The 22,674-nt window shown below is 40.4% G+C and overlaps 1 protein-coding gene across 1 annotated transcript in view; it reads left to right on the forward strand.

The window, feature by feature from the left end:
- The window catches only part of bcr (BCR activator of RhoGEF and GTPase), a 159,678-nt gene that overhangs the window by 122,658 nt on the left and 14,346 nt on the right, over positions 1 to 22,674 (forward strand). Inside the window, exons 9-17 of the mRNA XM_060935434.1 lie at positions 2,970 to 3,091; positions 7,079 to 7,244; positions 7,833 to 7,952; positions 8,358 to 8,433; positions 8,530 to 8,634; positions 13,602 to 13,676; positions 15,270 to 15,367; positions 18,887 to 19,018; positions 21,132 to 21,191. Of these exons, the coding sequence (XP_060791417.1) occupies positions 2,970 to 3,091; positions 7,079 to 7,244; positions 7,833 to 7,952; positions 8,358 to 8,433; positions 8,530 to 8,634; positions 13,602 to 13,676; positions 15,270 to 15,367; positions 18,887 to 19,018; positions 21,132 to 21,191 (954 nt within the window). The remainder of the gene's footprint in view (positions 1 to 2,969; positions 3,092 to 7,078; positions 7,245 to 7,832; positions 7,953 to 8,357; positions 8,434 to 8,529; positions 8,635 to 13,601; positions 13,677 to 15,269; positions 15,368 to 18,886; positions 19,019 to 21,131; positions 21,192 to 22,674) is intronic.

Here is a 22,674-nt window from a genome sequence, read left to right on the forward strand (position 1 = left end):
TTTACTTCGTCCTACGATGTCTCGCACAGGTCTCAACAAATCTCGTTTACGGCCGTTGCTTTGACATACGGACTGATATATTACAGAGCATATTTCAAACACTCATAACTTGCTCTAGCAGTGACAAAATAGCGATCAAAAATGCATTCCTGTATTTAATAAAATGAGAGAATTTTGTTAATAAAATTTGCCTTCAGTTCACTTTTAAATAATATTGGCTGGCTTTGAGTGGTATATCTGATATTCCATTCAGCTAGCACGATATTGAATGAGTCGAAGACGAGTTGTTATTATTATAATACATACGCATTCCTTTAGGGTGTTCACCGTCTATCTCTTTTTCAAAATTCTCTCAAAATCTTCCGTTTTTAACAAAGCAAACCTGGCGACCATGTTTGTTTACAAATTGTCACAGTCGCTCGCTAGCACAAAAGCTTTACGTCTCCGACGTGTGACATCATATCATCTTGACAACCATGCGATATCATAAACCATATTCAACGCTCATTCTCCATTAGGTAGAATGATGTAATCCACGTAGGATAAGCGATATGCTAACAATATTACATGCTATCAAACCAAATGAATGAAACATGCTACAACCCCGATTCCAAAAAAGTTGGGACAAAGTACAAATTGTAAATAAAAACGGAATGTAATGATCTGGAAGTTTCAAAATTCCATATTTTATTCAGAATAGAACATTGATGACATATCAAATGTTTAAACTGAGAAAATGTATCATTTAAAGAGAAAAATTAGGTGATTTTTAAATTTCATGACAACAACACATCTCAAAAAAGTTGGGACAAGGCCATGTTTCCCACTGTGAGACATCCCCTTTTCTCTTTACAACAGTCTGTAAACGTCTGGGGACTGAGGAGACAAGTTGCTCAAGTTTAGGGATAGGAATGTTAACCCATTCTTGTCTAATGTAGGATTCTAGTTGCTCAACTGTCTTAGGTCTTTTTTGTCGTATCTTCCGTTTTATGATGCGCCAAATGTTTTCTATGGGTGAAAGATCTGGACTGCAGGCTGGCCAGTTCAGTACCTGGACCCTTCTTCTACGCAGCCATGATGCTGTAATTGATGCAGTATGTGGTTTGGCATAGTCACGTTGGAAAATGCAAGGTCCTCCCTGAAAGAGACGTCGTCTGGATGGGAGCATATGTTGCTCTAGAACCTGGATATACCTTTCAGCATTGATGGTGTCTTTCCAGATGTGTAAGCTGCCCATGCCACACGCACTAATGCAACCCCATACCATCAGAGATGCAGGCTTCTGAACTGAGCGCTGATAACAACTTGGGTCGTCCTTCTCCTCTTTAGTCCGAATGACACGGCGTCCCTGATTTCCATAAAGAACTTCAAATTTTGATTCGTCTGACCACAGAACAGTTTTCCACTTTGCCACAGTCCATTTTAAATGAGCCTTGGCCCAGAGAAGATGTCTGCGCTTCTGGATCATGTTTAGATACGGCTTATTCTTTGAACTATAGAGTTTTAGCTGGCAAGGGCGGATGGCACGGTGAATTGTGTTCACAGATAATGTTCTCTGGAAATATTCCTGAGCCCATTTTGTGATTTCCAATACAGAAGCATGCCTGTATGTGATGCAGTGCTGTCTAAGGGCCTGAAGATCATGGGCACCCAGTATGGTTTTCCGGCCTTGACCCTTACGCACAGTGATTCTTCCAGATTCTCTGAATCTTTTGATGATATTATGCACTGTAGATGATATGTTCAAACTCTTTGCAATTTTACACTGTCGAACTCCTTTCTGATATTGCTCCACTATTTGTCGGTGCAGAATTAGGGGGATTGGTGATCCTCTTCCCAGCTTTACTTCTGAGAGCTGCTGCCACTCCAAGATGCTCTTTTTATACCCAGTCATGTTAATGACCTATTGCCAATTGACCTAATGAGTTGCAATTTGGTCCTCCAGCTGTTCCTTTTTTGTACCTTTAACTTTTCCAGCCTCTTATTGCCCCTGTCCCAACTTTTTTGAGATGTGTTGCTGTCATGAAATTTCAAATGAGCCAATATTTGGCATGAAATTTCAAAATGTCTCACTTTCGACATTTGATATGTTGTCTATGTTCTATTGTGAATACAATATCAGTTTTTGAGATTTGTAAATTATTGCATTTCGTTTTTATTTACAATTTGTACTTTGTCCCAACTTTTTTGGAATCGGGGTTGTAGAAGGGAATAGAACACACATTTTTATTCTATCAAAAAAGTGTCCTGAGATATATATATATATATATATATATATATATATATATATATATATATATATATATATATTTATTTCCCCCCCTCAGTACTTCTACGATGAATGATCACATCAATATAAACCATATGATAGATTCATTCAGTGATTAGCACTGTTGCTTCACAGCAAGAAGGTTCCGGGTTCGAACCCCCTAGCTGACGTGGGCCTTTCTGTGTGGAGTATACATGTTCTCCCAGTGTCTGCGTGGGTTTCCTCTGGGTGCTCCAGTTTCCCCCCATAGTTCAAAGACATGTGGATTAGGTAAAATAACCAGCCACTGGGGTTGCACAAGCCAGTGCATACTTGGTGCCAGTCTCAAGGAGGGTTGCATCAGGAAGGGCATCCAGTGTAAAACCTATCCCAAATCAAATATGCGGAACAGATCCGCTGTAGCGACTCCTAACAGGAGCAGCCAGAAAAAAAGAATACATGCTTATAATGAATCATAATGTTTCGTAATAAACCATACGGTGGTTCCTCAGAAGCACTTTGCCTGGACAGCTGAAGTGGTATCTGAGACATCTCATTTCTCTGGAAACTATTAATTATTTCCATGTCCACTATAGTAAGCCATATGATACATCCATAATGCGTCATAGTAAACGGTAATGTATTTTTGCCATTATTCCACAGCAACCACGCTGGAATAAAATCGATCTCACTGACACGAATGTTTTTACTGTGTGCTCAGAGTCGGCAGCTGCTGAAGGACAGCTTCATGGTGGAGTTAGTGGAAGGAGCGAGGAAGCTGCGACACATTTTCCTCTTCACTGACCTGCTGCTCTGCGCCAAGCTCAAGAAACAGATCAGCGGGTGAGAGAAAGCTCAAGGTGGCAACGTATGTTGAAAAAAATGGAGTGTCGGGATTTATTAAACCTTTCCTATCATAGATATAAATAGTAAAGGTTACCTTTTTATCTAAAAAAAAAAAAAAATGTTAAGATGGTGTAATGCATTTCTGGGTACAAGGACATGAACAAATCTGACTGGAAACACCACATTACTGTCTGGTAATTACCATCATTTTGAGATGAACAAATAATAATGTTGCTTTCATGTGCTGTCAGAAGGATCATGAAGACAAAATCTTCAATGAAAAGTTACGCATGAGCATCTCTTCAAGTCATAGTTACTAGTCGGAGCTTCAGGAACAGTTTTAATATCAGAATTTCGAACTTGGGACCGTTTTTCACCTTTCCTTCCTGAAAGAGGTCAGGATTGAAACTAGTGATTGACGAGGGGTCATTCTTATCCAAAATGCACTTTATATTTGTAGATGGTTTAGCATTTTACAACTGAAATTAGTTTGGAAGATACCAATACACGGCTCGACATTAACTTTTATACCTACTTGCCCTAGTGAGTGTTAATTTCCACTTTTCCCCCCAATATTATCACTTGCCCCCTATTTTGCGAGTACTACCTTTTTTTTTTTTTTTTCTTAGGAAAACCATAGAATAGTTGTGAATTGTAACATAAAATGACAATCACACATTGAATTGAAGTTTGGTTATTGGTTACTTTTTACTTGTAACGGACAATAACAATTTTATCCAAAATAGTTTTTCCTGCCTTAGTCGGTTTATTTCCATTTCACGTGCATGCAGCTGTTGAAAAGTTAAAGTGCTGATGACACATTTTTGACATCTTTGGCGATGTTTTATAACATAAAAAGTAATTCCCGATGATCCATATATTAATTCACGAAAGCACCTATTTTACAAGTTATGATAAACGCGGCTGTCTGGGCAAATTTGACGGGGCTGCAGCACCTAGGAGGAGGAGGAGCTATATGACGTCAGCGAAAGAACCTTCCTCCTAACTTACCAGTTTGTTGTTGATGCGGCAGGTGTTCAGTTTATCATTATTAGTATTTTTATTATACATTTATTTTTTATATATATATATATATATATATAGATAGATAGATAGATAGATAGATAGATAGATAGATAGATAGATAGATAGTTATTATGCCTTCGCGTTGTGTTGCCGGCTTTTGCTCCAACAAGTTTCCCAGAGATCCCGAGCTGCATGCGAAGTGGGTGAAGCAAGTCAGGCGCACTCGTGACAAGTGGGAGCCCTCACCAACATCCGTCCTGTGCTCTGAACACTTCGATTTGGATTGTTTTGACACCCTTCCTAGCTTAAAAGAATCTCTTGGGTGTTCAGTTCAGCACAAACGTGTGTTACTACCATCAGCAGTGCCTACACAGTGTTGCCAGATTGGGAGGTTTCCCGCCCAGTTGGGTGGTTTCAAGTGCATTTTAGTGGGTTTTGAACATATTTTGGGCTGGAAAACGTCAGCAGTATCTGGCAACAGATACTGCTGAAGTTTTACAGCCCAAAATATGTTCAAAACCCACCAAAATGCACTTGAAACCGCTCAACTGGGCGGGAAACCTCCCAATCTGGCAACACTGCCAGTACTCCGGAGGGGGTCTACTAGTAGCTATGCCGGATCCAAAGACAGTCCTCCTGTCAGAACATGTGTTTTGAAACGACATAAGATAAAGGTACGTAGAGCTATAGATTCTACATGATAATCATAAATGTAATCATAAAGTCGGCGTGATATCAGTCATGTATTTGCTTGTGAAAGCTTGCGGCTTTCATGTAACTGCCGCCTAGCAACGAGAGGCAAAGGGTAAAGAGGGTAGGCTATCATAGATTCTATTCGGAAGAGATCAACACAATTCTAGACTCTCAGAAGAGGAAGAGCTAGCACTAGAGAGTTCACCGGCGTTTTCATGCGCCATTTCCATCGAGTAGAACCAGAGTAGAACAGCCAGTGAACCGCAGCGTGTTCTTCTGCTAACGTCACAACATGGCCGCGAGCCACGGACCCAGTTTTCTTGCGCTGTGCAATTAAAAGTTGGATATTCGCGTAACAACAGCTTCTTTTCACGTAATTATAACAGAAATCTAACATGTTTGCCATGTTGTATAGTTTATTTAAGAAATTGCATAGAGTCATGTTCGTGTCATCAGCCCTTTAAGTGTGTTTGTGTAGAATTCTCTCAGGCTGTAGGTGCATTACTCGATAATGTAGAAACCCTAAAATAGAAATCTATAACAAAGTTTGTGTAAAGAAAACAATAGGGTTCCAAGACTTTTGAACAGTACGGTGTTTGAGAATATTAATATATCGTTTTTTTTAATATCGTCCACCTCTAGGTTTAAAAAAAAAAAAAACACGCTGTGTCATGACAAACAGGATAATGTTTGAGTTTAAAATTGTTTAGTGTGTAGGTTGTGGGTGTTTTTATACAGACCTGGCAACCTGTAACTGAATCAGTGCAGGTGGTCTGTCATGACGCAGCGTGGTGTGTGGTTTTTTAAATTTTTTTTAATTAATTAATTAATTAATTTACATTTTTTTTAAACCTAGAGGTGGATGATCTAACAAAAAACGATATATAAATATTTTGCACAGGACTGTGTTCCGCTAACAGAAACAAAGCTCCAGCTGTCTCTGCTCTGAATCTGTTCTGTTCTTTCAGGATTTATCGCGCATGTCACTCCTTGTTGAATTTTTTTTATGCCTGAGTTGTTTGAAACCAATCTGGGTTTGCTGTGTCGAATAAGGAAGCGGCTTCACCTGTAAGAAAATCAGACACTTTCATGAAGGAGCTAACTCGAATGCGAGCAGAAAAAAAATAAAACAAGATTTTTTTTTTTTTAAGATTTTTTTTTTTGGCTTTTTCACCTTTATTGGATAGGACAGTGTAGAGACAGGAAATGAGTGGGAGAGAGAGACGGGGAGGGATCGGGAAATGGCCCTGGGACGGGACGGAACCGAACCCGGGTCCCCGGATCCATGGCATAGCGCCCCATCCACCCGAGCCACGACGCCCCCTAAAACAAGATTCTTAAGCAAACTCTTCCATCCTGACTTCTGACTTTCTGTTTTTTTGTAAAATACATTTTAAATACAGTACAATTGTGAATTTCTCTGGAGTTTTCAGCCTGAGCTCCTCTCTTCGTATTCTTTAACCGCTCATTTCCTCGTTGTTCTTGAAGCATTTGCTTCTATTTGTTAACATTTTTCTTGATAGCGGGGAGACGGTAATGCCTTTTATCTATTTCTCTGTTTGAACAAGCAAAAATTAACCATTTTGAAGACGGATTAAGCTGCTTGCATGAAAGACAGTGTCTGTCTGACCCTAGCTGTAATTATCACGTGACGCGTGACGTCATGCACAAGGGGTCTATAAACAGTACGTGCACCATACTACAGCAGTGGGGGTATATAAAATAACTTGCAAAGTAGTAAATGAAACCGAGACTAAGAAAACAGCCAAGACATAATTGTGGATACGTAGTGAGGGACGCTTTTCGGAACTGAAATAAAAGATCAGAAAGCTTAATTTTTGTGGTGCTAGTTCGTAATATATGCTCATTCCAACTTGCCTGGTCGGGGACATGTTTCACTTGACCTGGGCAGTCCTAAATGTCGAGCCCTGCAACACGGATCAGACTCCGTGAACTAGTTAGCGGATGAGGAAGCAAACAAAAAGTCCTTGAGCACTAAAGTTCTGAAAGCACCTGCGACGGTGTACAGCGTGGATCGATGTATCAGTTTTGCCTTTTATATCGCCGATATCATATCACTGCTGTTTATTTCAAAATCAATTCCCATTACCCATCTGTTCTGTTTAAAGTCACATTAGTCTGTAAACCGAGCTCACTCCTCTGGTTTCTCTCTTATTAGATTCCAGTGTATTTTCATCTATATATTAGATTATTTCTCCTCATCCTCCACTCTCTCTAATTCTCTGCTTGTCTTTCTGTCCTCAGCAAGAGTCAACAGTATGACTGTAAATGGTACATTCCACTGTCAGACCTGACCTTCCAGGCAGCAGAGGAGATGGAACCTGTGTCAATCCCGCAGGTCCCAGATGAAGAGCTCGACGCCATTAAGATCAAAATCTCGTCCCTCAGGAGTGAGATTCAGAGAGAGAAGGTACCATGAAAGGAGTGGTTTCATGCTCAGAAATCATTCTGCATAGATAGATAGATAGATAGATAGATAGATAGATAGATAGATAGATAGATAATCCTTGTTTAGGAAAGGTGAAGCAATGCGAGATCATCTCATCTCATTATCTGTAGCCGCTTTATCCTGTTCTACAGGGTCGCAGGCAAGCTGGAGCCTATCCCAGCTGACTACGGGCGAAAGGCGGGGTACACCCTGGACAAGTCGCCAGGTCATCACAGGGCTGACACATAGACACAGACAACCATTCACACTCACATTCACACCTACGGTCAATTTAGAGTCACCAGTTAACCTAACCTGCATGTCTTTGGACTGTGGGGGAAACCGGAGCACCCGGAGGAAACCCACGGGGAGAACATGCAAACTCCGCACAGAAAGGCCCTCGTCGGCCACGGGGCTCGAACCCGGACCTTCTTGCTGTGAGGCGACAGCGCTAACCACTACACCACCGTGCCGCCCATGCGAGATCATGTTTTATGCTTTTCCATCAGACAGTATGGTGCAGTAAATCACAGCGTACTCTATAATCCTGTTTTTTGTTTTCTCCTTTAGAGAGCCAACAAAGGGTCAAAGGTCATCGAGAGGCTGAAAAAGAAGCTATCCGAACAGGAGTCCCTGCTACTTCTGACGTCTCCCAACATGCCGTTGCGAGTGCATAACAGAAACGGCAAAGTGAGACAGCCCATCAGTGTCACAAGAACGTTTTTCACTCTGGTTCAGCGTAGTCATTTTTTCATTCTATAGCTGTAGATAATTAACTCTAGATGCATTTATACTCCAGCTGTACAAGGGTAAGTCAGAAAGTTCTAAGACAGATGTTATTATTTCAAAAGGTGTGAAAGACATCCTCCAAAATTCTACAAAGAAGGAATTCTTCGATGGAAACACCACTTGCAGAAGTGTTTAGACTTGAATGGAGGATATGTCGAGAAATAGCTTTTGTTATTTTCATAAATAAAGATTTTTTTTTCAGTTTGTCTGAGAACTTTTTGACTTACCCTCGTACATGGTGAAGACACTGTAAAAGTATTTCTCATTTCTTGTGAGGAGAAAATGATCCATTTCATCTTTTCTCAGAGCTACATGTTCCTGATCTCCTCTGACTACGAGCGTGCCGACTGGAAGGACATGATTCGGGAACAGCAAAAGAAATGTACGCAGCAAGACGCTCACCACAACAAATACTACACTATTAATCTCTTTTCCGTCGCCAAGTATTTCTGACACGGCTCACTGTATTGTTCATCAGGCTTTAAGAGTTTGTCTCTGACCTCCATGGAGCTCCAGATGCTCACCAATTCCTGTGTGAAACTCCAAACCGTCCACCACATCCCTCTGACCGTCAACAAGGAAGGTAAGAAAATGCCACTCTGAGTATTATACTCTTGAAGCCTTTGTTGTTCGCTTAAACGTTATTACACATTATTGTATGTAGCATTGAGGCTATAACGCACGGTGGATTTTAAATTTGTCCCGTACATTTATTACTTTAAGAGATTTATCAGAATGGTGCGAAATCATCAATATACAGAATATGAAAGGAAGTAAACACGAAGTGGCGTTCTGTTATAGGAAAATAATCAGTGATGTAGTCTGAAGAGATACAATGCAAAGCAGAGTTACTGCTCCAACCTCAAAGTTGATTATTTTCATCAAATAGCACATCCCATAGTGTTTCATTATCTTTTACCGCAATAACACCACCATGCCGTGTGTTTATCCATTGTAGGGTATATGTATGTATTATTGGTCTTAAGTGATTAATCTCATTAAATCAGTCTCATTAAATCATTTAAATTGAATCAGTCTCATTGAATCATACCATTAATTTTGGCGTTTAATAATAAATTACCAAACAGCTAAATATATTACTTACCGTATTACAAAGACAGCCAATAGCACTTACGTACACTTTCGAGTTCTTTGAAATTGTGTGACTTCAAAAACACTGGGAGCAACGAATAAACACAGTTTCGATAATTGAATTTATTATAACGATGTACATTCAATAAAGTCAGCAGATATATACATATAAGCAAGCATAAACGGTGTGTATGTTTTTTATATATATATATATATATATATATATATATATATATATATATATATATATATATGTGTGTGTGTGTGTGTGTGAGAGAGAGAGTGATTGGAATCTTATCTGAGGTGTGTGTGTGTTTGTGTGTGAGGGAGAAAAAGGGGTGTGTGGGTGATGGGTCACCACGTGTTTTTGAGGAGAACAAAGGATTAGCACGTATTGCTAATGAAACAAAAGAATTAGCCCTGTTGGCTAACCCACTCCCTATAACATTACCAAATTCACTGAAATCTTGATGAGGTCAAAATATGTGTAATAAGGAAATTAAGGATGTTAGTAAGGAATAGAGAAGCATGCAACAGCCTATCTATTAACAAACAACTGAGAGAACATAGAACAATGATCATTTCACACTAAGTGTCTACAGTGTGCACAATTAAACAGTTCCTGAGTTTAAATTCACACTACTTCATAAAGCTAATTCCTAAGACTAGTTTCTGCCCAAAATGCTAGTCTTACTTCCAATATCTTGCTATTTGGTGCAAGATTATAGAGATGTTCCGAGACTTTTGGAGTCCACAGGAGCACGTGAGTCGATTCCGTGGAAAAACAGAGGAGGATCCTTGGTCCGAACTTCAGCGTTCGTGAGGAAAAGTCTCTGATCAAACAATGTGCACAGCGCTTTAGTCAGAAGGAATCCGGTCGCTTCTAACTTTAAATTAACTGCTTTGGGCGGCAGTCATAACGTTACTTATAATGAACAAATGAAAGGAAACCGGTTGTAACTCAGTCTGAGTTAGATCGCGCGATTTTGGAGTTTTACCATGGCCAGTGGCAAACGAAAACGCGCTGAATTCTTACTTGCAAAGCAGACGTCTCTGGTGAGCGGGCCTCCTTGTGTCCGTGTGGAATTCACGGTGCCAAAAGAGACCGCGTTGGAAGTTTCTGGGTTACTTATGGGCTCAGGGAGGAAGTGACGTAGGTGATCCCGCCCAGCCGTGACGTAGGTCACCGTGGAAGTTAGTTGATGGGAAATGTAGTTTCTTAAAGGGACTGTGTGTACCTACACCATTTATAGCTACATTTAATGTTATGGAATGTCCATGAAGCAAGCTCCTGTCATCACACCAGTTAGTCCTTCACCAGCATCTCTTTTTTTTTTTTTTTTTTTTTTTTTATTATAGCCCCACTCTGGGGGGGGTATACTGGTTTACCTCTGTCCGTTCATATCTCCGTCCGTCCGAAACACCCTTTTTCTCAGCAACCACAAATCATAACCACTTGGTACCAAACTTTAACTTGGGGTTCTATACCGTTTTCAGGTCTGTCGCACATCAACTTCCTGTTTACCGACTGAACTGTACTTACGAAACATGTAGCATGGATTTACAAAATTTTCCTAACACTTTTCTCAGCAACTACAAATCACAATTGCTTGATATTTGGTACCAAGCTTCAGTTTGGGGTTCTATACCGTGTATACCATTTTCAGGTCTGTCGCACATCGACTTCCTGTTTACCGACTGAATGCATTTGTGAAACATATAGCGTGGATTTTGACGCTATTTCAAGAAGCAAAATGCTATTTCAAAATGACAGTTTACCAGGATGCTGTTTGGAATCCCTGGGGAGAGACACTGCTCTTTACTTACTTGTTTCAGGGTTCATTATTTGTTGAAGTCAATATTCATAATAAGTGTCCTGTTCCTTCGATTGCTTGCATTCTAATATAAGCGAGAGCGGGGGGATACGGAAGTGGGCAGTAGCTCACAGTTGATCTTGTTTCTCTCTCCTGTTAATAAGAGAGACTTGTCATGTTACCGAGAAAACCCTCTGTCTTTCACAAGTTGGAAAACTGTACAAAAGTTTCTGAGATTTACCTTTGACTGTTACAGAGCACTGAGAGCACCGAGAGTGGAAACTCTTTCCAAAAAATGTTCTCATCGAAAAATCCATGACATCAACCATTTAAAAATAAATCTGTTTATGTGACGTCTTTAAGTTGTCATGGTAGAAAAGATCATGTTTTAGATGAAGCACATAGATACAGTGGTGCTTGAAAGTTTGTGAACCCTTTAGAATTTTCTATATTTCTGCACAAATATGACCTAAAACATCATCAGATTTTCACACAAGTCCTAAAAGTAGATAAAGAGAACCCAGTTAAACAAATGAGACAAAAGTATTATACTTGGTCATTTACTTATTGAGGAAAATGATCCAATATTACATATCTGTGAGTGGCAAAAGTATGTGAACCTCTAGGATTAGCAGTTAATTTGAAGGTGAAATTAGTCAGATGTTTTCAATCAATGGGATGACAATTAGGTGTGAGTGGGCACCCTGTTTGATTTAAAGAACAGGGATCTATCAAAGTCTGATCTTCACAACACATGTTTGTGGAAGTGTATCATGGCATGAACAAAGGAGATTTCTGAGGAGCTCAGAAAAAGCGTTGTTGATGCTCATCAGGCTGGAAAAAGTTACAAAACCATTTCTAAAGAGTTTGGACTCCAACAATCCACAGTTAGACTGATTGTGTACAAATGGAGGAAATTCAAGACCATTGTTACCCTCCCCAGGAGTGGTCAACCATCAAAGATCACTCCAAGAGCAAGGTGTGTAATAGTCGGCGAGGTCACAAAGGACCCCAGGGTAACTTCTAAGCAACTGAAGGCCTCTCTCACATTGGCTAATGTTGATGTTCATGAGTCCACCATCAGGAGAACACTGAACAACAATGGTGTGCATGGCAGGGTTGCAAGGAGAAAGCCACTGCGCTCCAAAAAGAACATTGCTGCTCGTCTGCAGTTTGCTAAAGATCACGTGGACAAGCCAGAAGGCTATTGGAAAAATGTTTTGTGGACGGATGAGACCAAAATAGAACTTTTTGGTTTAAATGAGAAGCGATATGTTTGGAGAAAGGAAAACACTGCATTCCAGCATAAGAACCTTATCCCATCTGTGAAACATGGTGGTGGTAGTATCATGGTTTGGGCCTGTTTTGCTGCATCTGGGCCATGACAGCTTGCCATAATTGATGGAACAATGAATTCTGAATTATACCAGCGAATTCTAAAGAAAAATGTCAGGACATCTGTCCATGAACTGAATCTCAAGAGAAGGTGGGTCATGCAGCAAGACAACAACCCTAAGCACACAAGTCGTTCTACCAAAGAATGATTAAAGAATAAAGTTAATGTTTTGGAATGGCCAAGTCAAAGTCCTGACCTCAATCCAATCGAAATGTTGTGGAAGGACCTGAAGCGAGCAGTTCATGTGAGGAAACCCACCAACATCCCAGAGTTGAAGCTGTTCTGTACGGAGGAATGAGCTAAAATTCCTCCAAGCCAGTGTGCAGGACTGATCAACAGTTACCGCAAACGTTTAGCTGCAGTTATTGCTGCACAAGGGGGTCACACCAGATACTGAAAGCAAAGTTTCACATACTTTTGCCACTCATAGATACGTAATATTGGATCATTTTCCTCAATAAATAAATGATCAAGTATAATATTTTTTTCTCATTTGTTTAACTGGGTTCTCTTTATCTACTTGTAGGACTTGTGTGAAAATCTGATGATGTTTTAGGTCATATTTATGCAGAAATATAGAAAATTCTAAAGGGTTCACAAACTTTCAAGCACCACTGTATATACAGTTATTACCGGGACAACTGTCAGAGCTGTTGTTATTTAACAGTTATTTGCTGAAAGGTGAAGTGAATATCGGTGAATCATAAATGAGACGAAGTTGAGGTTATTATTCAATGATTTTCACTGAGCCTGAGGTGAATGATTGTTTTAGTATAAATACGCTGGTGATACATTTTTAATAATTTTTAAAAAATAATTTCAAACTTCAAAAGCAGCATGCAGCTGTAATAATGGCACACACAGACTTGTCACTTCTCTACGCCGAGTCACATAAAACACTTTTTGTTTTGAAATCGATAAAATAAAATCACAGTTCCACCTTAGCTTTGAATAGTTTTAGACCAAACTTCGTAGCATCTTTAGTGCTTTTAGGAACACCATTTTCTTTCATTGTTTGTAATTCTTCCTCACTTACGGTGACTGTGATCGGCCGTCATTTTGCCGAGTCGCTTGAGGTGATTATCGAGAAATAGTGCAAATGTGTCAACCGATCAGCATGCGCGATTTCTTATAATCGCCTGCGTAGTTTTTGCCTTCTGACCAATCAGATTGTAAAATTCACAAGTGTTATGTATCCTACATAGCAATAGTGTAAATCATGTTCTTATGATGTCTGGCTTTCTACAGAGGATGAATCACCTGGGCTTTACGGCTTCCTGAATGTAATCATCCATTCTGCCTCTGGACTAAAGCAGAGCTTAAGTAAGTTACCCTGTTTTAGGGTGGGAAACATTCCACCCACCCCATCCTTACTGTCTGTCTGAAATCCTAATGCCTGTCTCTTGTCTTCTCTTACTGTCGTTTCACTCACTCTTGGTCTCTTGTGCATGAATGCTAATTCGCTTCATGTTATTTTCCTTAAGTCAGGGGTCACCAGACTTTTTTCTCTGGGGGCCACATTGTCGTTCCTGACTGTGATGGGGGGGCCGGGGCCGGCCTCATTGTGTAGCCTGGCACAGCCATCCCCACTACTACATCCACACTACTATATCAACACTTGATTCCTGGCACATATTTGTTTATCTTTACTAGTGGTTTGCAGAAGTAGTAATCGAGTCTTCACACTTTGTTTTAATTTGAAATACCGCAGATATTCCATTTATTTATTTTCTAATAAAAATAACATCAAAGCTGTCAAGGTAAGAAACATCTGCCTAGTTGAGGTGATTGACACTGGCAAAGGTGAGTGGAAAATTATAAATTGTAGGTAGGCCTGTTGATGATATTAATAATATTAATAATAATTGTGTGCAGCACTTAATAAAGGTCAAATAAATAGGCTTATAAAATAAATACATTTTAAAAAACAGTGAAATTATAATATGAGCAATAGATCACAGCAGTTGTGCGCGTCATTGCTCTCATCCATGGCCAAAGCAAAAAAACTCGAATTCTGACGCTTTCTCATTCAGCTGGTCATACACGTTGTCCCCCAAATCTTCGGTTCGCCTGGTCATAGTAGGTGCGGAGAGACTCCCCGCGTTGAGCGCGTCCTTCTTGTCGGGACACACCTCCTCGGCCACAGCAAGCATGCATACTTTAACAAAGTCCCCATCAGTAAACGGCTTTCCATGGGTAGCTAGTAGGTGAGCTACCTTATAGCTAGCTCGGACAGCAGCCTGGTTGATCTGGGTTTGGTGAAGGAATACATTCTGTTGTGCAGCCAGTCCGCATTTCATCCTCCGAATCCTGTCTTCTCTTGTTTGCCCTCGCAAACTAGCATACTCTTTATGGCAGGTTTCGGAGTGACGACGTAGATGATATTCTTTGAAAACCGACACTCTTTACATACAAGACAAACTGCACGGTCCTTACACTGAACGAAAAAAATAATCGGTGGTCCACTGTTCTTTAAAAACTCTGCACTCTCTGTCAGCTTTTTGCTTACCGCTAGCCATTTTGCTGTCCTGAAAACTGACAGTTCTCTACGCGTGCGCTGCCCGTCACTGCTTGATCGCGAGCATATGACGAAGATTCAGAAAATATGAATAGTTCATTTTATAACTAAATGTCAATTTTAATTGATAAAATCAACAAAATACAAGATGCAGACATGCTATTATTTGCCAAAAAGCAATTTAAAAAATTAGGCCATGACCACTTTTGGGGATTGCCTCATAGGGCCGGTTCAAGTGGTGGGGGGCAGAGGGGGTGGGGGGCCGGTCAAAGAGGGGTGGCGGGCCGTAGTTTGATGACCCCTGCCTTAAGTTAAGACCAGTTGATATTGTGGCTGAGGTTATCGTTTACTCTGAAACTGGTTGATGGTTTTATATATGAAACGTGATCTCTTTTCAGATCTGTATTGCACGATGGAGGTGGACTCGTTTGGCTTATTTGTGAACAAAGCCAAGACGCGTGTGTACAGATACACTACAGAGCCCAAATGGAACGAGGTAAGAACACGTCATGGACTTGTAGTACACAAACACTGTGCACTTGACAACTCGTGTTGTCTAAATGTAAGAATTGAAACACTTGGGTGTTTTGTTGGTTTGTTTTTTTAGGTAAATAATGTTTTAGGGAAATAATTGATAACAGGGTGGTGTGATGGAAAACTTCCTGACTGTTCAAAAGCACTGACACTGGAGACTCCTTCCAAAAAATGTCTCCTTACTAATAATTAATCAACACATTCTGACCAGTGAGTTTAAATAATTTTAGAGTGCTGTGGTAGAGCATAAAGACATGACCTGTGTTTGTATATTTAACTCTGAACTTGAGTACATCAGACATGTTTTTAGTTTAATTATTGAGTTTTCTGATGTCAGCAGCAGTGCTGGCTTTATAAATGCCACGGAGTGCAAATGCCTTTGACTTCAGTGAGCAGGTTTGTCCTGGTCAGTATTTAGATTAGATGTTTTTATTTATTTATTTTTTTTTTTTTTATTGTAGCTGCATATACAGTCATGTTAATAAAGAAAGTACACCCTCTTTCAAGTCTAGGTTTTAAGTGTCGGGACATAATAAAAAATCATCTGGTCCTTACCAGGTCTTAAAATTAGGCAAATACAACCTCAGATGACCAATAACACACGACATTATTTATTTAACACAAAGTAAGCCAAAAATGCAGTAGCAGTGCGTGAAAAATTAAGTACACCCTTACCGCTTCCCTTTAGTAGCAAATAGCAGTATTTTGTGATCTACACTACGTTCAGACTGCAACCTGAAACGACCCATATCCGATTTGTTGTGAAATCCGATTTTTTTGTTAGGCCGTTCACATTACCAATTATATGAGACTTGTATGCGATCTCCAATATGAACGGAAAACGACCCAAAAGTGTCCCGCATGCGCAAATTGACACGTAATAAGCACATCTACGTAATACGTAAACAAAAAAAAAAGCGCACTCTTCATGTTTAATGATTTGTTTTGTTTGTTTAATTATCTGGTTAGTGTTAGTGTGAGGTCTCGTGTGTGTTTTTGTTTCTGAACTGAAATGAAAACGTGTAGCCTGGTAACGAGGGTTGACTCCTAAATGTCTCTCTAATTTCTATATAAGTGCACTACATGTTACTAGGAAGTAATGGATTTTTAAACTCTATATAGTGCACTCGAGCTTCAGTAGGCAGTCATTTGGGATACGGCCGCTGTATTACCAAACTCTTAATTCAGGCTTAATAATTTGCACATATTTATTTCGTCATATTAATAAACTTTTTCTACATTTTTATAAATATTTATTTAGATTGTTTATAGCCAGCTGAATTCTGCAACTTCTCTCAGCGCTGGCTCAAGGTGCAGAAACACCAGTGCAGTTTGCGATGGAGATGAGGCGAGACCTGGCGATGTGGTTTTTGTGGCGGCGGCAGAACTCACACAATAATCTGATTAATGTGGGCAGCAGACTAATGAGACCGAAGGTGTCAAATTACTGGAAATTTCCAGAACAATTTTATAATCTTGTAATACAGGATGGTTTAAGTTATAAATCAGTTATAGAAACTGTTTTATTTAATCAGGCTAACAGATCAACATCCAGGTCCCGACCAAATCCACCATTAGCTTGATCAATTCTATAAAAGTCTATTTAAATTCTGAAAACTGTACAAATGTTGTTGTTTTCCACCAAAGAGGCGGGATTAGCCAACGCAGAATAGTGACGTTTGTCTCTTGTTGATGACGTGTAGGTCGCATGAATGCGACCTGTCCGGTCAGACTGCAGTCGCATGTGAAAATAACGGATATGCATCGGAATTAGGACCACATATCCAAGCGGCCTGGGTCGCATGTGAAAAAATCGGATCTGTGTCGTTCAGATTGTCAATAACAAATCGGATACAGGTCGCATACGGGCAAAAAAATCGGATATGGGTCGTTTCAGGGTGCAGTCTGAACGTAGTCCTAAGGTGCATAATGGGCAATAAATAAATAGACACAAGTCAGTCAATCAAAACAACAGTCAAATGAAAACGATATATATAAAATCACTGGATTAAAAATAGAGCGGCGTGATTGTGTATTGCACTTGTCCGTCAGGTGTGCGTATGCATGTGTTACGGGTCAAATTTGACCTCGGTGATATTTATTTATTTATTTATTTTAACCTGGGTTAAAATTTTTAAACTAGTACATAATTTCCAACTTCAGTAAAATTTTGGATTATTTAAGATTCTTAAAAGGGATTTTCCATCACACTTTTTTTTTGTCTCTCTTTCTTCCATCCACTTCCTCTCTGTCTGCACCTACCTAGTATTTCCTAATCTGTCTATTCTTATCTACCTAATTAGCATTTTTTAAAACATCTTTTTTTATACTTAACCAGGATTCGAACTTGAAACCTTCTGATTCTTAATCCAACACCTTAAAGTGCATATCACGGGTAAATTCAGGAGCAAGATCAATGTAATTCTCCTATTTTATATTAAACTTGGGTCAAATATCTGTCACATTTTGTGTAATTTTTTTTACCTTGCGCAATACCAGAAAAATTCAGTTGAAATCAAGCCATTTGAGGCGAATTGGTCCGCCTCTGAAAAAACTCGGCATTTGGATTTCCCGGCAAACATGGATTTTTCATGACGTCGCGTGCGGGACGCCTCCTTCTGAATCCTACGTCAGTGCTGGTTTGTTTATGAGAAAACGACCTGGTGGTTTTCTGCAAATTTCTTCAACGTTATCATGCAATTATTAAAATGGTTAACGGACGTATCGTAGGAGGGTGTAGCAACACCAATCTTGATGGGATTAGTACTCATCGTTTCCCAAAAGACCGGAGAGAGAAATGGGAGCGCTTGGTGTACACAGGCTGTGCACTGAAACCGTGCAAAGCTCGCGCAGCCTGCTGGCGCTTCCGCAGGTGACGTCACGAATCTGGCTCCAGACTCCCTTGGAATTTTTCCAGACGTGTTTTGTTATTTTATGCTGTAGACAGATGGCCTTGTGCAAAATTACCCTTCTGGATGAGTGTGTAAAGGGACATACTTTCATATAAAAAACCCGAAATTGGTCCAGAATATGCACTTTAACTGCTAGACCAGCAACGATTGCAACGGAATTTATTAATGAGTCCAGTCTTATTCCGTTATCAAGTAGTTAAGTCTTCCCAAATCCTAAACCTAACTCTAGATAGAGTAAGTCTCCCTAATACAAGTAGCAAATTATGAACTGGGTTAAAACTTCTAACCCAGGTTGAAAAATTCCACCTGACCTACGTGTTCTGACCTGCAACACATGTTTATGATTTCAGAAGCGAGTCCACAGTTCTTGGGAAGAAGCTCTATCTTCGATGTTCTAAAACAGTTTAAACGTTTTCCAGTTTCTATTAGCCTGGGGATGATATTAATGCTTTATTCTGCAAACATTTCTAACCGACACCACCGTTTGAAATATTACAGTTTAGTCAGTGCTGTTTATTTATTTTTATGTGAGAAAGTTGCACCATGAGTAATGTGCTCTCCCCCTCCAGGAGTTTGAGATCGAGCTGGAAGGCTCTCAGATGCTGAGGCTGCTCTGTTATGACAAGAGCTACAATAAAACCAGGATGAGCAAAGAGGACGGAGAAAGCACAGACCGCATTATCGGCAAAGGACAAATTGTGGTATGGTGTTTTAGCCCATCATATCTGTGTGATCTCATTAGAGACGTTTTATTACTCATTAAAAGGCCTCATATGGGGATTTTGCCAGTGCAATCTAATCAGTCTTATAGAATGACCTGAGGAATCGGTTTTGTTTATTCTACTCCTATGCATATACAAAGATATGGCATAGCTAAAAGAAAGAGAGTTGCGCACGCATGACTGTTTTGTATAGAATGTCGCTTGACCCCGCATTTGTGTATCCACCAACATGGCCGACATCCGGGTTTCTATTTTGCTTTGACGTCACTTGGAAGCCAAGGATAGATTACGGTATCTTCCTATTTCTGTAGTTATTACTCATTTTCAGAGGGCAATAGGAGATATTTAGGTGTGGAACATACTCTGCATTGTTCAATTTAGTTTTTTTTTTTTTCTTTCTTTTTTTGGTGTGTAAGTGACAACGGGGCACTGATGTCGCACAGTGCAGCGGCGCTAGGGTGACCACCTGTCCCGCATAGCGCGTGCACGTACAGCATTTGAAGCCGAATTTATGCGTCCCGCAAATTCAGAACGTGTCCCGCATAATCGATGCTTGCTGAGGGGGATGTCGCTCTCCCCGGGCCACCCAGGCAGCCAAACGAATATTACTTGACATTTCAGCACACCGCCGTCGCCACTATAGACTGTAGAACAAAACCACACACACCCCTCACAACTGACTGGTTGTTGTCAACTTTTTGTTGTTGCCATGACACCGCACTCACGTGCACAGACAGTGACGAGGGACGCAGGTGCAATGCATGCATTGCTTTCATATTAAAAAATGGAGAAAGGTACCGGGGAGATGGCAGGTGAGGCACCGCCACCTCCAGTTAAAAAGAGAAGGTGTATGTACAGGAAAGAGTGGGAAAATGAATATTTGTGGCTGAAAGGGGTTGAGGGGGATACCGAGAGGGCTTTCTTTGACCTTTGCAAAACATCTTTCTCAATCGGACATGCATGCATGGATCTTAGTTCCATGGCGGGGAATACGATGTGAAACGACACAGGCTCGCGGAGACTCACAAGAAACGTGTGCAACAGAAAGAAACGTCTAAATCTATGGATGCTTTCCTCCGACCTAAAAACGACTCTCTAGCTGACAAAGTGACTGCGGTTGTGAGTTAAGAGACTTTTTCTACTGTTTCTGTGGTGCTGAGCCACTACAATTCCTGTTAATCCACTGAAAACTAAATGCATGGAGACTTCACTATTCCTGCTGTACTGATGCACTGCAAAGCCTCAGACTCAATCTTATATTATGATTGATTTAAAGTGAATAAATTGTAATGGAAAATAAATAAAATTGAGTAGCTTCAGTAAATCATAAGTGGAAGTGTGTCTGTCAAGTCATTGAATGGTCAAAATGTTATGAATGTTTATGAAAAAAAAAAACACATTTGGTGGCTTGTTCATGACCATACATCACCAATAACAGCAGAATAGGGTATTATTGATATACCATGTAAGGTAGTATGTGCTAGAAATGGGTAAACCACTATCTGTGAGTCTTCCAGCGGCCGGCGTGGCGCATTGGGGGCGGCGTCCCACATTATCCCTCAAAAACATACCCCTTGTCCCCCCTCGGGCTTATGAGCAGGTGGTCACCCTAAGCGGCGCACCGCATACCCACGGTTTGAGGAAAGCCCTGATCATGAAGGACAAATATTTTAGGTCTATTCTGAAACTAGTAGATGCTGGTGCCCAAGCGTTTCTATTCAGCATTTTTATTGAAACAGAAACATATTTAATGTCCTATAGTTGTTTTTTGCATGTGTTCTGCACCTAGATTTGTAGTTTATAAACCAGGTGGCGCTACCTGTGAATGAGATTTTGATGCAAAAATGAGGAACATCTCAGCTAGTGCAGTGCGAGTTGTTTCTTCAAGACCTGATTATACACATGAAAAATGGAGGAAAAAAAAAAAAAGTGTTTTGCTGAACCATAACGTGTTCTTGAGAAGAGAAGAAGTCATTGTTCAGCTTTATGTTCATAAATATATTCCACGCTAGTTGGAATGAATTTTGAAAGCCAGTCATTTCAAAATAAGGTTTGATTAGTTTTACATCCGTCCATTTGTCTGTTTTGTCAGCTGGACCCGCAGATGCTTCAGGGTAAAGACTGGCAAAGGACCGTCATTCCTATGAACGGGGTGAGCGTGATCTTCATACCAAAGTCCTCAAAAGACTGGTATCATAACCATGTAATGCTCTCGTGACTTAACATGATCAATTATTTCCACTTGTATTGCTGTGTTCCCACTGAACCCTGTGTCATAGCTGTTGTAACTCTGTGTAACTATATATTTGACTGTTCTATCAGTATATTTCTGTGGATATACCGTAGTACAAGATGCTTTATGTAACAGTTTTCATAATGTATTCATTATAACATCAGTCATCCAGCTCTTAAAGGTCATAGGCAATGGTCCGAGGTGAAACGTAGAATATCAACTTTATTGTCTAGAAGAATGACCCAAAAAGCGAATTCAGTTTTCCTAGTGTTTAATTTGCGCCCTAAAATTGAATAAAACGGTTAAAATATACCGTTTTGCCCAATTTCCGAAGGTTTGTTTACATCTCACTTATGCGCACTTTCACCGCCAGGGGGCCATCGTCATGACATCATTTAAGCCAAACAGACCGGGAGCAGCTCTGTGTTTACTTGCGAATCGAGCGCATGTGTACGGACTTGGGTCGCGAGAGGTTGTGTAAAATGTCTGATAGCGATTTTGAAGTAGGAACTCTCCAAATTGAATATCAAGAGGTGAAACCATATGAACCTCTGGCCGTTGCGAAGCAATCAGTGAATGTGGCTCACTGGTTTGACCGTGCGGCCTCGGAATCGGACAGCGACTCGGCCGACTCTGATCGCGGTGACCCTGGACCTCAACAAGACTCGCGCCCAAACGATTTATCCTGGTAGTTATGATAAATTCCTACTTTCATCGTAATACTAAATAAGAACCCTTTTGAAGAATAATTAAACCGCCCTCCCTAGTGGATATAGGGAACGATTACTGGACAGCGCGCCGGTAGGCCACATTAGCCTGCCATCCGCGGCATTATACTATTTATAGCCGACTCTAAGCGAGGAAATATCCCTTTGTCTCATTTCCACAATGATTGTACAGGATCCCTCAGGATTCTTGACTTGTCAATTGCAAGCAAAAGTAAAAATGTTTACCTCCAATCTTCTCCTTTTTGCTTGAGCGTTGCTGCTCCGTTTCTTCTTTGACTGCTTGATTTTGTTTCACGCACACAATCCACACTCTCCGCCTCGTCTCCTCTTCCGGAAAAAGCCAATCCACTCTCTCTGCCTCTTCTCTTCTCTCGGAAAAAGGTAAAAACTTCTGCCTGAACCGGTCCCGTTGTTACAGTTCACTGCACAACAATAAGGCATGGTTTTTCTTTGGAAATTCCTGAACGCACGTCTGCACTCGAGCCGAACGGCAATGTAAGTAAACGGAAGTGGACTCAACTCAAGTGGTTTGTTTGACTAAAATGACGTCACGCGCCGAGTGGTCACGAAAATAGCCGAACAGAAATTCGCCGCGATCCGCGCTAACTTATTTTAATTATTACTTACTAACAATACTTCTTGGGACCAGAAGAAAATTAAAGAAGGTTTTTTTT

This window comes from Neoarius graeffei, chromosome 12, assembly GCF_027579695.1.
Source record: "Neoarius graeffei isolate fNeoGra1 chromosome 12, fNeoGra1.pri, whole genome shotgun sequence".
In the NCBI taxonomy this organism is placed as follows: Eukaryota; Metazoa; Chordata; class Actinopteri; order Siluriformes; family Ariidae; genus Neoarius; species Neoarius graeffei.